The 15,709-nt window shown below is 42.6% G+C and overlaps 1 protein-coding gene across 1 annotated transcript in view; it reads right to left on the bottom strand.

The window, feature by feature from the left end:
• Positions 1-13,206, bottom strand: part of DGAT2 (diacylglycerol O-acyltransferase 2) — a 55,205-nt gene extending 41,999 nt beyond the window's left edge. The window contains exon 1 of the mRNA XM_089513017.1: positions 13,067-13,206. Within this exon, the coding sequence (XP_089369143.1) occupies positions 13,067-13,106 (40 nt within the window). The 5' untranslated portion in view covers positions 13,107-13,206. The remainder of the gene's footprint in view (positions 1-13,066) is intronic.
• Positions 13,207-15,709: the final 2,503 nt, after the last annotated feature.

The raw sequence follows: 15,709 nt of genomic DNA on the forward strand, positions 1-15,709 counted from the left end.
AATTAAGGAGAAGAGGAGGAAAAGGCTGAATGAAGAATGAGACCAATGGAGAGAAAGCCCAGTAAGAAGGGAAAAGAGCAGACAATAGAAGAGACAGTACTACAGCAGAAATGGGACTAAAGAATTACTAGCCATGCAAAACTAGTATGCAATAAAGCCACCCCATTCACCTAGTAGATTTGGCACATCTGCCTAAGACACTGACTACACTAAATGATGCTGTGTTCAACTAGATCAGTGATTCCCAAACTTTGGTCTTCCAGGAGTTTTGGTCTTCAACTCCCAGAAGCCACAGCCACCTTGACCAATCATCAGGAATTCTGGGAACTGAAGTCCAAAACATCTGGAGGACCAAAGTTTGGGAACCGCTGAACTAGAGTCATAGAATCGTAGAGTTGAAAGAGACCACAAGGGCCATCCAGTCCAATCCCATTCTGCCATGCAGGAATCAAAGCATCCCCGACAGATGACCATGCCTATGCTTAAAGACCTCCAGGGAAGGAGACTCCACTACACTCCAAGGAAGGAGTGTGTTCCACTGTCAAACAGCCCTTACTGTCAGGAAGTTCCTCCTAATGTTGAGCTGGAATCCCTTTTCCTGTAGCTTACATCCATTGTTCTGTGTCTTGTTTTCTGGAGCAGCAGAAAACAAAGTTTGCTCCCTCCTCAATATGACATCCCTTCAAATATTTAAACAGGGCTATCATATCACCTCTTAACCTTCTCTTCTCCAAGCTAAACATCACCAGCTCCCTGAGTCTCTCCTCACAGAGCATGGTTTCCAGACCCTTCACCATTTTAGTTGCCCTTGTGAATACATGGAGTCACAAGTCATGAATTCATCACCAAATCCAAGCACAGAAGAATAGCTAACAGGCCATCAAGAACATCTGAGGACTTCAGTGCTCATGTTTCACAGCTACGCAACAGACTAATTGAGGTTCAAAAACACTCTGATTGTGTAACTTTCAGCTTCTTTCCCACACTTCAATGTCCAATAAATCATTTTCTGGACAGTTCAAAGACTATTAGATGTTGCAAGGCGGCCATGAGGAAACTGATTCTCCAATTTCTAGGGTTCTTAAGTTTCTAAAAGGGCACAACAGTCTATGCAACACACAAAAGAGAGAAAGCAAACACAAGGTGAGAAGGAGATGTTGTTCATAAGTGCATCTCAAAAGGAAGGAATGATCAAAACCACCTCCCTGTATCCCTTGCCTAAGAAAACTCTACGAAATTCAAGGGGTCACCATAACACAACAGAGGACTTGAAAATTCATATATACATATATGTGTGTGTGTGTGTGTACACACACACACACACTCTATTGGCATTCTCATTTTATGTTGTTGTTCTGTGCTTTCAAATTATTTGGGACTTGAGACCCTAAAGCAAGCCTATCATGGGGTTTTCTTGTTTAGAAGGGAGATGCTCATGCTTTCCTCTGACGTTGAAAGACTGACTTGCCCAAGGTCACCCAGTGTGTTAGTCCAATACTCAAACCACTATACCACACTGACTCACATTTTATTTAGCACTCATTTATTGAATAGCTCCCAAATGGGCAGAAATGGGGCTCTATTTTTAGAACTGATGCAAGATTCCTTTTCCTCTAATTGTTCCCAATATGCTGTTATCACCATACAGCGTATCTGGCATTAGCATTCGCTTATAGGCAACAGGTTTTGCTGCCTTACAATTTAGCAGTGCCTTCGCTACACAAACCTGATGCTTACAAATTGGCTGTTTCCAAGCCAACCCTTCTAGCTCTGCATTCCAGCCCTAGGCAGATTGCTCATGCAGAGGAAGAACACACAAATGCAAAACGTCACAGCATGCCCCCTGCAATGGTATGGTTTTTAGCTTTTGTGCTTTTTTGTTGTTGTCTACCTTCAAGCCAATTTTATTCTAGGTTTTGCAACATACATTCAGAGGAGATTTGCCGCTGGCTGAGAGTGGAGTTGCCCAAGGGCACCAAGGCTGTATGTACATTGCAGAAATTATGCAGTTTGGCATCATTTTAACCGCCATAATTTAACGTGATGGAATCCTGGGATTTGTAGTTTTCTTTTGCACCAGAGGTCTACTAGAGAAGGCTAAATGTCTCATAAAAGTACAAATCTCAGAATTGCATAGCAATGAGCCATGGCAGTTAAAGCTGTGTTGAACTGCATTATTTCTGCAGTGCAGATGCAGCCTGGATGACCTCAGGCACCTCCACTTCCTCAGCCTCACGCTGTGCAGAAGAAACTGGGTTTTCACAATTGGTTTTTCATGGCTGAGTGTGGATTCAAACCCTGGTCTTGCCGAGTCTTATTTAAATATTCCAACTACTACAACAAGCTGGGCCTTCTGCAGCCCTGCCAAAGGCTAAATAATGCATCAATTTTGCCCATGTTGCATCACGCAGAACAATAGCCGGAGCACAACTCTCATCAGCTCTTACTCGCACAGCCAATGGAAAGGAATGATAGGCATTGGAGTCAAACGCCCTCTGAAGCACCGCAGGGAGCTCACCCTTGCTGGAGAACTATGCAGCAACCCTAATACAAAATGAGTTTGGCCAGTCAGGGAAACAAGGCCCTCTCATTTCCCAGCTGTCCGAGGATAGCTGGGCCGCAGCCACATCTTATCCATACACTGCCTTACCACTCCAAGTATTGCACCACTTAGGGCCTGTAAACACTTCTGGTTCTGAAAAGCAAATATTGACATCAGTTCCAAGGTTTATTGCTTCCTCAAGCACTTCTTTGCACACAAGCAAAGAAGCATCAGCAGTGAGGGGTGGTGCAAAATGCCCCAGGATGACCTCCAACCCTGTCCTGAGGACTTCCTCCTGCCTCTTGTAAACACTTAGGAGAAACTTGTATCACTCTGAACCCCTTTCCCAGGTCAGTTCTCACAGTGTAGTTAGTAAACCTCTGCCCAGCTGCACCATTTCTGATTGCAACATGGGCTCACTTGTTTGAATGCATACACATGTTTCCCAAGGGTCTGTCTTCTATGTCCTACCTGTAGATGTAATACATTGTGTAAGGAGGGGGGAGAACTTTAAAAGAACATTACAGTGGCCCTTGGTATCTGCTGGGGTTGGCTCCAGGTCCCCCCATTGATATCAAAATCTGTGCATGCTCAAGTCCTATTAAATACGATGGCATGGTAGCCCTTCTGTAAAAAGACAGACTCAAGGTTTGCTATTTGGAATTTATAATAGTTTGGAATATTTTCAAGTCATGGATGCTTGAATCTGTGGATAAAAATTCCATGGATATGGGGGGGCCGATTGTACTCATTTACAGAACTGAATGGCATGCTAATTCTATAATACTAAGGGTTCATGTAAGACTAGAGTCATTATGCAAGTGTGTATATAAACAAAAAAGGAAAGCACTTTGGCATTAATTTAAAAGTTGAGTTCAAAACAAGGAGTTAAAAAAGGACACCCATCCCAAAGGTGATAGTGACTGCAAGCTGAGCAATGACAAAACTTTTCATCCAGACTTTGAAAAAGCTATCCATGCTGCTGAACATTATCTTTCACTACCATGGCAAGTTCCTAAAATCAGAGTGGATGTAATTTTTTGTGTGCTTTAAGTTGTTGCAGACATATGACAACCCTACGATGAACCTATCACAGTGCTTTCTTGGAAAGTTTCTTTACAGGGGGGTTGCCACTGCCATCCTCTGAAGTCCAGTGTGACTTGCTCAAGGTCACTCAGTGGGTTTTGATGGCCAAGCAGAGATTCGAACCCTGGTCTCCAGAGTTATAGTCCAATGTTCAAACCACTACGCCATGCTGATTCAATACCACCACCAAAATATTCTGCCCTGATGCCAACAGCCCCTCTATTTCATTATCAATTGGTAGAAGCCACCTGTGCTTTGGGGCTGTTCGGGTTTTTTTACAAGTATTGCTAAGCACAGATCTTTCAAAGCTAGTCATTTGCCCAGAGGCAACTTAAAGTCTGCAAGAGAAAGAAGTTAAGTCTACAGGCCCACAACATATAGCCAGTCCAGGTCCAAGAAAGCTACCTCTGAGAAACCACAGGAACCCTTATCCAAAATGCATGGAACCAAAAGTTTTTTGGATTTTGGAGTGGTTTTTTTATTGTGGGATAATGAGATTATCACATCATGAGATATTTTGGAGATAAGACCCAAGTCTAAATATAAATTCATTTATATTTCAAATACACTTCATATACATAGCCTGAGGGTAATTTTATATACACTATTGTTAATACTTTTGTGCATGAAACCAAATTTGTCTTGTGTATATATGGAAGATGAACTTTCTAGTGCATTCATGTAGTTCTCAATACCTGCACAAACAGATGGATCCCAATAGTCTTATGCTTTCAGTAACAACAGCCATAACCCTTGGCCCATACTTGGAAAAGGATTCATGTACAAAGTCATAATGATGATGCAAGAATTATCTGTAGCCACATGTGCAAGAGTTGTACAGTGGACCCTTGTTATATGCTGGGGTTTGCTTCTAAGATCCCCCGTGCATAACAAAATCCATGTATGTTGAAGTCCCATTAAATATAATGACATAGCAAAATGGTGTCCCTGGTTTAAAAAAATGCAAAATCAAGGTTTGATATTTGAAAATTATACTTTTTTTGAACATTTTCAAACTGTGTATACTTGAATCCATGTATAAAAAAATCCATGTATAAAAAATTTGTGTATAAGAAGGGCCAACTATATCTTTTTCAGGTTTAATGCACCCACAAATACTACTTGCTAGATAAAGATACAGGATTGCTACAAACACCTTGTACACGGAACCATAAAAAAGCAAAGGTGTCACTATCTCAGCTACCTATGTTGACTATTTTGAATATTTCAGATTTTGGAATTCCAGGTAAAGGACTCAACCTGTATTAGCAGGGCAGGAAAGCGGTCCACTCCAGCTGCTAAGCATCATTGCCTACTCAAAGAGACAGACCCACTTACTGCAAGGTCCTCCAAAGGAGGACATAGGAAAAGGCCTTCTCCAATGTGGCACCCCAAATGTGGAACCACCCCTGGAGGCAATTGACACCAACAAGGGTATCTTCTGGTCCAAAATACAAACATGAACTTTTGTGGCCTAATTGCTTTTATGCAAGAATACATATGAACATAGTTTGTTGTTTGTGTCTTCAAGTCATTTCCAACTTATGGGGACCCTAAGGCAAACTTATCATTGGGTTTTCTTGGCAAGGTTTGTTCAGAGGATGTTTGCCATTGCCTTGCCCTGAGGCTCAGAGAGTGTGATTTGCTCAGTCACCCAGTGGGTTTCATGGCCAAGTTGGGAATCAAACCATGGTCTCAGAATTGTAGTCCAGCACTCAAACCACTACGCCACGCTGGGTCTCAAAACATAGTTTTAAGTGACCTTAAACCACCTTGCTTTAGATTGTCACATTGTCTGATATGCATTTAAGCCCATTTATTACCCACCCACCCCCACTATCTTAAACTGATTTTGTTGCCCAGTATCCTAAGATCTTTACATACATGGTGGGATATAAATATTTAATTCAAATAAAGGGAAAGGAGATGCACAACCATCCACAGCCTTTGGAGGCGAAGAACAACTGCTCTCTGCTTTTATAGGAGACCGCTTTTATAAAAATGCCACAGTGAAAGGAAGTCTTAGCCATTAAGTCCCCCTGCCCTGGATAAAGGCCTATTTTTAAAACTTAATCTTTAAGATGTTCCAGTTGCAGAGGGCAGGGGATAATGGAACATCAGTTATTTTCTTCTGCACATAGCTCAGAATGGACAATTTTTATGGCTCCTGGGCAAAGCAAGCTGAACTGGTTTTCCCCCAAATGTGCCACATGTAAGGGTAGAAAAAGACATAACAAGGAGCCGCGAAGAGCGACAGTTCATGGCGCTTAACAGAAAGCTCCTTGTTTCCGACTCCTTAAGATACTCCAGCATATTGCCAAGAAAAGCTCCATGAGTTTAAGTTGCTGTGATTCACCACATTCGACTGCACATGGCAGTCTGAACCACCTTCAAAGCCACAAGTCCAGAGCTCTGGATTGTTTTATTTTATAGTCGAAACCAACATGCATGGTGCTTTCCAAACTGACGAATGACATAAGATTCCTGTCCCAAATAGATTCCAGTTGATGCTTTGTGTATGGGCACAGACCAGGGACATGGAGAGGCTGCGGAGAAGGGTGAAATGGTGTCAAAGATCCCTTGGAAGAAAGAAAAGTTGAGTATTAAACTTTCCAGGAAAGAGAGAGGTTGCAAAGAGGCTTGCAGGACGCCAGTTACATTTGCCAGTTCTTTTGGTACCCTTGGATGTAGTTCATCTGGTCCTGGAGACTTAGGCCTGTTACAGACTGCCAAAACAAAGCTGCTTCGAGTCTCTTTGGAGGTATGCTATTTAAATGATGCATGGGTCCTAAGAGTCCGGAGGTCATGCCAAAGCCACACTCCATTCCTAAACACTGGAGTGCAGCTTTGGTGCAGCTTCCGGACTCTTAGGATGCATGCATCATTTAAGCAGCATACCTCCAAAGAGAGCCGAAGCAGCTTTATTTTGGCAGTCTGTAACAGGCCTTAAATTCATTTAGATTAACAAGGTATTCCTCTACTATCTCTTTACTTATTCTGTGCTGAAATTCCCCTATTCTGTCCTCTGCTCCATTATCCTCAGGTTGAGCACCCTTTGCCTTTTCTGAGAAGACTGAGGCAAAGAAAGTGTTGAGTAATTCTGCCTTTTCTCTGTCTTCTGTTAGCATGTTCTAGATGAGTTTATTCCTAATGTTTATGATCCCAGCCACAGATGCTGGTGAAAGGTCAGGAATAAACTCTTCTAGAACATGGACACATAGCCCAAAAAACTATGGATGCCGGCCATAAAAGCCTTCAGCTTCACATTAAAACAAGGTTGATCCATCTTTTTAATACAGAGAGAATATGAGAAAGAATGTGTGTGTGTGTGTGTGTGTGTGTGTCTTCACACATCTGTGAACATGAACCTAGAAACTTGCCCATGCCTACTTTATACAAGTTGAGTCTCTCTTATCCAAAATACCAGAAGTGTTTCTGGATAAGGGAGACTCAACCTGTATCCAATAGAGGTTGGATGCAAACTACAGGAAAAGAGGTTCCACCTCAACATTAGGAGGAACTTCCTGACAGTAAGAACTGTTCAACAGTGGAACACACTCCCTTGGAGAGTGGTGACATTTCCTTCCTTGGAGGTCTTTAAACAGAGGCTGGATGGCCATCTGACAGGGATGTTTTGACTGAGAGTTCCTGCATGGCAGTGAGTTGGACTGGATGGCCCTTGTGGTCTCTTCCAACAATGATTCTATCAAAAAAGAGATTCCACCTTCACATTAGGAGGCACTTCCTGACAGTAAGAGGTGTTCAACAGTGGAAGACACTTCCTCAGAGAGTGGTGGGGTTCCCTTCTTTGGAGGTCTTTAAGCAGAGGCTGGATGGCCATCTGTCGGGGATGCTTTGATTGTTCCTGCATGGCAAGGGGTTGAACTGGATGATCCTTGGGTTCTCTTCCAAATCTATGATTCTATGTGAAGACAGTAGGAAGAGGACCTCATTCCAGAGAGGTAGATTCAGTCAAGGAAGCCATGCCTTCTGTGATTCTGCAAGACCAAAACAGGGCTGTTGAGGATGGTGTGATTTGAAGGTCTTTCATTTATGGAGTTGCCAGAGGTCAAAATCGACTTGGTGGCAGTTGACAACAGGGATGCACAATCTTGGCCAGAGAACTGTATACCTCAAAGGAACTTCTCTGAGCAATTCTCTTACCAAGTGCTGGGAAAGAGGTCAAGTGCAAGACTATTGGCAACCTGCTAAATATATGGCACTCCTACCATGTGGAAGTATGGTTTGGGTGCCTGTGATTTTTGGCCATTCATGCACAAATGCTGTTGTTGCCCATGTTTCTACCTGTTCTCACACCCCCTTCCTGTTCTGCAATCTGTGTCCTTCATACGGAACCCAGAATCTGCTGCTGGCCTTTAAACAAAGTGTGCAAACGTGGTGGTTTTGTGCCAAACTAGTAAGGCTACGTGCAGAAAGTTGAAGCTTACTGGATGCTCTTGTTTGTTCAGAGCAGAAACAGCCCTGAAAGTCAAGGTTGCCATTGCTGAATCCTACATGTTATGGGCATGTACCCATGCACCTGTGTGTGGCTCTGTTTTGCGTAAGAACGACTAAAGAGAGGCCAGTGGACAGCTGACATTTTAACTGATAAGAGGATTTTTGTTGCTTGTTTAGCATACTTAGTCAACTACATTTATTTAATGGTTCACACCATTTTACCAAATGCATTAAACTGAAAGGTAGGCAGGAAAGGAGCTAGTTGAGATTTCAGTGCTTTGGAGGAGAGAATTTGGCTTCACGTGCCTGAATAGCCCCATTAATTCCCCCCTGATTCTCAACATTTTCCTTCAAACCCAATATAAAAGCATTAAACCCCAATGGTTGCTGGTCTCCCTCACTCATCATCTGCCCCCATTGCAGAAGGCCCATCTGTTGATGGAAGCGTGCAAGAACATTCTATGAGGCTGTGTATGTCTACACAATTTATCATGAGCACCTCATAGAATCACAGAGTTGAAAGAGACCACAAAGACCATCCAGTCCAACCCCTTGCCATCCCTCTAGCCATCCCCTCCCTCTCAAGAAGGAGACTCCACCACAAAGAGTCTCATTTCTTTTTACCTTCTTTTGGCAACAGGATCAGGCTATAACAATGCAATGTTTTCAAGTACTACTGTACAGAAATGAAGCCTATTCCCAGGAAGGTGGGCAGAATGGGGTTGTGTAATTCTCTTCCTAGAAAGGCTAGTCTGGCTCCCCCCCCCCCCTGTTTTTTTGTCACAAGTCAAAAACTTTATTTGACACAAGAAATAAAACCCTGCAAATTCAGAAGAGGTGTCCTTCAATGTACACCTGCAACTGAGCAAAGAGTTCCTTACGCAACTGTTGGGAGATTTCCACTCAGGTGGAAAGCAGCCTAGGTGTTATCTTAGCTGACACAGCAAAACCCATCACCCAAAGAACCGGCTTTAGGTTTGAATTTCCTTATGGGAGTGCTGAATCCCAGTTTGACCATGTAAACCCCTTGGGGGTCACATTCTCTCAGCCTCAGAGGGAGGCAATGCCAAACCCCCTCTAAACAGATCTTGCCAAGAAAACCCTGTGATAAGCTTGCCTTAGGGTCACCCTAAGTTGGAAATGACTTGAAGGCACACAACAACAGCAACAACTACAACAAAGTGGCATCAAAATGGTATAATTGTGTTATGTAGGTACTGTTAGAGAAAAAGATCTTTGGGATGGTTGATGTCTCTTGTTACCGGTGGTTCGAACTGGTACCAACTGGAACAGATGCAGTCTTCTCAGCTACTCAGGATCAAAGTAACTTCCACACAGATTTTCACTCAAATGAGGGTTTATTAACTTTGTTGCTATTTACACTTTACAGCAGGCTACTATACATCTATTCTCTTTCAGAGTCCATGCTAGAAGCTCAAATGTGACATCAGTCTTTGTTCTCACATAAGATCAACTTTCCCACCAAATGGACACACCTCTTTCCCATGAAGTCACCATACTACACAAGAGCATAACAATAATACATTTGTTTATATTATGTCTCAGCAAATGTCCTTGAAGACTTGTTCTTCTAGGCCTAGGCTTTCTGGCCTGCAACAGGAACCATTTTAAACCTTAGTTAACCATTGACACATCTGAACATTTTCAATACAAATTAGAAATATATTTTAACAGGTACCCCCTAGGAGTCTTATCATCTGGCCATTCTGGCTGATGTGGTTTGCAACCCAAGCAATTGTCCCCGAGAGGATTGCTGTTGGTGTGCTTTCAAGTCATTTCCAACTTAGGGCAACCCTAAGGCAAGCTCATCGCAGGGTTTTCTTGGCATGATTTGTTTAGAGGGGGTTTGTCAGTTATATCAGTTCCAAAAAGCAAACCTTCATTTTGCCATTTCAGGGACACCATTTTACCATGCCATTGTATTTAATGCGACTTGAGCATCCACAGATTTTGGCATCTATGGGGGCAGTCCTGGAACCAAATCCCAATGATTACCAAGGGCCCACCGTATATACAAATACAGGTATTCCAAAATTAAATGCAAAACCTGGATTTGGATCCCAAGCATTTCAGATCAGGGAAACTCAAGCTGTACTGCAACAGCCCTCCAAAGCATTGGCTCTGTGTTGGTGCAGTCTGCTATGGATTAACTGCCGGTCGACTATCCTCTGGGGTTATGCCTAATCTGATTTTTTTTAAAGCCGCTGGAAGCATTGAACCCAAGCATAAGGCGGGTGCAACTAGTTAATATTGCTAGTGAAATGCTGCATAAATGTCAAACCAGCACCCAGCGTTCATGAATCCAGATACCAGTGCAAAGAATATCCCAGAAAGACTGAATATCCTTGTATATATCTGATACTGGCTGCATCCACACTGCATCCACAAATCCAATTTGACACGGCTTTAAGTGGCTTGGCTCAATGGTATGGAATTCTGGGAATTGTAGTTTGTGGTGACCCCAGATGGGAGACACCACAAGATCTACAAATTGATCTACACATCAGGCGCAGAGAGAGAAATGAAAGGGAAACCAGGAAGGAGAATTGGGATTTCTCCCTAGTTGGACTAAGACACTGGGGACCAGAGTTTGAATCGCTGCTCAGCCACAAAAACTTGCTGGGTGACCTTGGGCAAGTCACACTCTCGCAGCCTCAGAGGATGGCAATGGCATGCCTCCTCTGAACAAAACTTGACAAGAAAACCCTATGGAAGCTTCACTTTAGGGTCACCATAACCTTGAGCATGCCACATTCTCTCAGCCTCAGAGGATGGCAATGGCAAACCTCTGCTGAAGAAATAGTCCAAGCAAATCCCTGTGATGGATTTGCCTTAGGATCACCGTAAGCCAGAAACACCTTGAAGGCACACATCAACAAACCCATAAGATCTCCCTAGGTCTTGTTTCCGGCAGATTAATATTAACTTTGCTCACCCCTTTGTGACCCTCAAGTGGGTTTCTGGGGCTGAGCAGTGAATCCCAATTCTGGACTTTTCGGGCCAGAACCAGAGAATGAACTGGTGCTCCAAAGTCTTCAGGTGTCACAGTCTATCACAATTTATCTTTTAAATCGGTCGCAAGGCCTCTATACTTTCTTTAAAATGCCCAGTTCTGAGAACCAGCCAATCTGTGTATTTCCTCTCTTGCACCAAAACCAAATACTCATTAGAACAGAGGAGCAAATATCTATTGGAAGAGGGGCCCAAAAGGAAACAAAATGCAAAAATTGCTGTATGCAAAATGTGTGTTTACATGCTTCAAAGTTTCCATGAACCAGGTGCAAAAGTAACATTATTTTTATAGTTTTCTGTGGGTTTTTTGGGCTACGTGGCTATGTTCTAGAAGAGTTTGGCCACATAGCCCAAAAAACCCACAAAAAACTATGGATGCCAGCCATGAAAACCTTTGACTTAACATTATTTCATTTTTATTTCTATTGTGTTTCTTGGGAACCCCCCCCCCCAAAAAAATACATAGCATTTCCAAATATTCATGGCAATCCCTCCCTGCCTCCATTCTGTGACAGAAATCCATTTCCAAGAAAATAAAATAGCTGGGATGGTAAGTTTTGCACGTTTCTTTCTATTTTCTTTGCCTGGGGATGAGGCCTGCAGCTTTAACCAAAAAGCTTTCAGCTTTTTATGGAGGGAGTCTATGCTGCCTTAAAAATAAATACATAAAAGCTTAAAGCAACCTTCCCTCCCATTCCTGCTAAGTAAAATGAGATTTCTAACAACGGTTTTGCAACTGCATTGCTGCCATGGGTTGGAGTAGTCTTAATAACTGCTTTGTTGTGATTAATATTCATTTAATAGTTTTAGAAAATAAACGTATCATTATTATCCAATTTAATAATTTTATTAATAAATGATGTAATCATTTTAAGGAACAAACGCATCCTTGTTATCTGATCCAAATGCTGTTCCAGTGGTGAGCATTCAAGTTCTTTCCAACTAAGATGACCCTATCGTGGGGCTTTCTGAGGCTGAGAGAGTGTGACCATTCAGTCCTCATGGTCAATGGTTTTCTTGGCAGGTTTCTTCAGAAGGGGTTTTGCCATTGCCATCCTCTGAAGCTGAGAGAGTGTGGCTTGCCTATCTACAAACAGAGAGAGCCTTCCTTCATGGATGGTGGTGGGAAGAGGATGCTAAAACTTGTGTGTGTGTGTTCTCTTCCTGTTCCATGGATGGTGGGAAGAAGAGGATGCTAAGAACTATATATAATATATATGTATACTATATGGGGGGAAACAAAAATAGTAAAGATCACATTTTATATATGTATACGTATACCCTTCCTTTTCTATGAATAGTAAGAGGGAAGATGCTAAAAAAAATCACAATATATATATATATATATATCCTTTTCCGTGGATGGTGGGAAGAAAAGGATGCTAAAAACTATATATAATGTATATGTATATCATATGGTGGGGGAAAGAAGAGGCTAAAATCACTACATACATATATATATATATATATATATCCTTCATCTTCTTCTTTTTACATGGATGATGGGGGAAAGATGCTAAAAATCACCACCCTTTCTTTTCTATGGATGATAGGGCGAAAGACGATGCTTAAAACTCTCTCTCTCTATCTCTCTCTCTCTCTCTCTCTCTATATATATATATATATATATATGTATTATATATGGTAAGGAGAAAAAATACTAAAAATCACGTTATATATATATATATATATATATATCTTCCTTTTCTATGAATGATGGGGGGAGGGAAGAAGATGCTAGGGAAAGATAATACTAAAAATCACCATATATATATACACAGACACACACACAATTTTTCCATAGCTGATGGGTGGGAAGATGATGCTAAAAATCACCATATATATATATATATATATATATATAAATATCTCCTTCCTTTTCCATGGATGGTAGGGGGAAAGATGATGCTACCTATACCTATGTACATCTGAGGAAGTGCTCCTTACCCCTGAGGACGCCGGAGTAGGCAGCGATGATGGTCTTCATGGCTTCTTCAGAGGGAGAGCGGCCTCCGGCTGCCAGCCATTCCGGGGCGCGAGGACGAGGATCCTTTCCCCCGGCGGCGCAGCCCACCTCCTGCTCCACCGCCGCCAGCGACGGCACTGCGGGGGAGCGGTGCCCGCGGGCCTTTTTATAGCACCTGGCCGGTGGGCGTGGCCAGGGGCCTAGGGGGCGTGGCCATTGTGATGCTCCCTGGGCTCTTCTATGTCCGAGGAGGGAGGGGGGAGTCATCCACTGGACTGGTCCAAGTCGCCTAGAGGAAAGGGGGGGACAGAGCTCCCAAGGGGCCTCGTTTCTCTAAAAATAGCCATAAAATTATAAAAATGACAATTTATTATTATTTTTTAACATGGGGTATGTTGCAAACAGGAAGGGGGGCAGGCTGGGAGGAGGAATGGCAAATCTCATTATTATTATTATTATTATTATATTAATATATTTATTATTATTATATTATATAATGGCTTTGAGCTTACGCGGAAGGCAAGCCCCAGCAGAAATAATAAGGCGCATAGTTGCACCACCGGCCCCATGCGCCGCTGTGACCATGCACCCAGACTGCGTATGGGGAGGGCGGACTGTATAATTACAGGTCAAGTCTCTCTTCCCTGAAATGCTTGGGACCAGAAGTGTTTTGGATCTGTCTCTCTCTAGATAGGGTTTTTGCACCATTTTAATGAGGTATGGACACTCTCAAAGTCACAGCAGTGCCACTACATTTGAGGGTTCTGATGAGAAATCTATACTCAGGACGAGGAGCCACTGTCAGAATGGAATATAGAGAAACAGAATGGTTCCCAACTAGCAAAGGGGTCAAATAAGGTTGCATCCTTCTTCCTCACCTGTTCAACCTGTATGCAGAAAACATCGTACAAAGAGTAGGCTTGGACACAGAAGATGGAAGAGTGAAGACAAGAAGAAGGAATATCATTAATCTAAGATATGCAGACATAGAGTGGCACTATTACTTCCCTTGATCTAAACACTATACTTTTATTGATTCAGCCTAGAATCGCATTGGCCTTGTTAGCTGCCGCATCACACTGTTGACTCATGTTCAACTTGTGGTCTACTTGGACTTCAAGATCCCTTTCACACGTAGTTTCATTCAGCCAGGTGTCACCCATCCTATATCTGTGCTTTTCAAATTTGATAAGTATGCCCCCAATTCTGTCATCCAGGTCATTGATAAAGATGTTGAATAGCCCTGGGCCCAGGACAGAGCCCTGGGGACCCACTGGTCACTTCTCTCCAGGCCGAAAAAGAGCCATTGTTGAGCACCCTTTGGGTTTGGCCGGTCAACCAATACAGATCCATGTAACAGTTCCTTTGTCTAGCCCACATTTTACAAGCTTGTTTGCAAGAATGTCATGGGAAACCTTGTCAAAGGCCTTACTGAAATCAAGATATACTATATCCACAGCATTCCCTTCATCTAACAAGCTGGTCATTTTATCAAAGAAAGAGATCAGATTTGTCTGGCATGACTTCTTTCTCTGAAACCCATGTTGACTTTTTGTGATTATGGCATTGCCTTCTAGATTAAACACATTAAACACAGATTCTATGTTTAATGATCTGCTCTAGAGATAAGAAGAAGACTAGGAACGGGAAGAGCAGGGATGAAAGAACTAGACAAGACATTACAGAGCAAAGACACACAACTGAGCACTAAAGTTAGAATCATCCATTCCAAGTTATTTCCCATCACTAAGTGTGGATCTGAGAGCTGAACGCTGAAAAAAGCAAATAGGAAGAAAATCAATTCATTGGAGATGTGTTGCTGAAGAAGAGTGCTGAGGATACTATGGAGAGCCAAAAAACAAACAAATGGATCCTAGAACAGATCAAGCCTGAAATCTGGGAAGCCAAGATGATAAAATTCAAGCTGTTGTACTTTGGGCACATTATGAGAAGACTCGGCTCATTAGAAAGGACAATAATGCCAAGATGGAGGGTAGCAGAAAGAGAGGAAGACCACAGGCCAAATGGCTAGACTCAATCAGGGAAGTCATGGGTCTGAATTTGCAGGACCTGAGCAGAGCAGTGGAGGACAGGGCTCTTGGAGATGTCTCATGCACAGGGTTCCCATAAGTCAAGGTCGACTCAAGAGCAGTTAACAACAATAACAATGAGATGTCTTGGAGATGGGACCCAAGTCGAAATATGAAAGTCATTCACGTTTCCTATACACCTCATACACATAGCATGAAGGTAATTTTACGCATTTAAATAACTTTGTGCATGAAGAAAGGTTGAACTATCAGAAAGCAATGGTGTCACTATCTGAGCCACCCAGGTGGACCATTTTAGATTTTGGGGTATTCCAAATTTCAGAATTCTTGAAAAGGGTGACAGCCTTTATTCCCTTTGTTGGAGCCATCCATGTCTGATCCAGGCAGGGAAATTCCCAGGTTACTGAGGGAATTTAGACACCATCAGTAGACCTTGTTTGTGAAACATGTTTTCTGGCTTCAGCTCAAATGTAAGCAGACAGAGGGCAGGTCAAAGAACCAATGCCACATCTTGCCACTCTTTCCCTTGGTGGCAGTTAAGGACATAAGTCTGTTTCCCAGTCCATTTTTGGT

Source organism: Sceloporus occidentalis, unplaced genomic scaffold, assembly GCF_023333645.1.
Source record: "Sceloporus occidentalis isolate IW3139 unplaced genomic scaffold, rSceOcc1.0.p SCAF_2, whole genome shotgun sequence".
Lineage (NCBI taxonomy): Eukaryota > Metazoa > Chordata > Lepidosauria > Squamata > Phrynosomatidae > Sceloporus > Sceloporus occidentalis.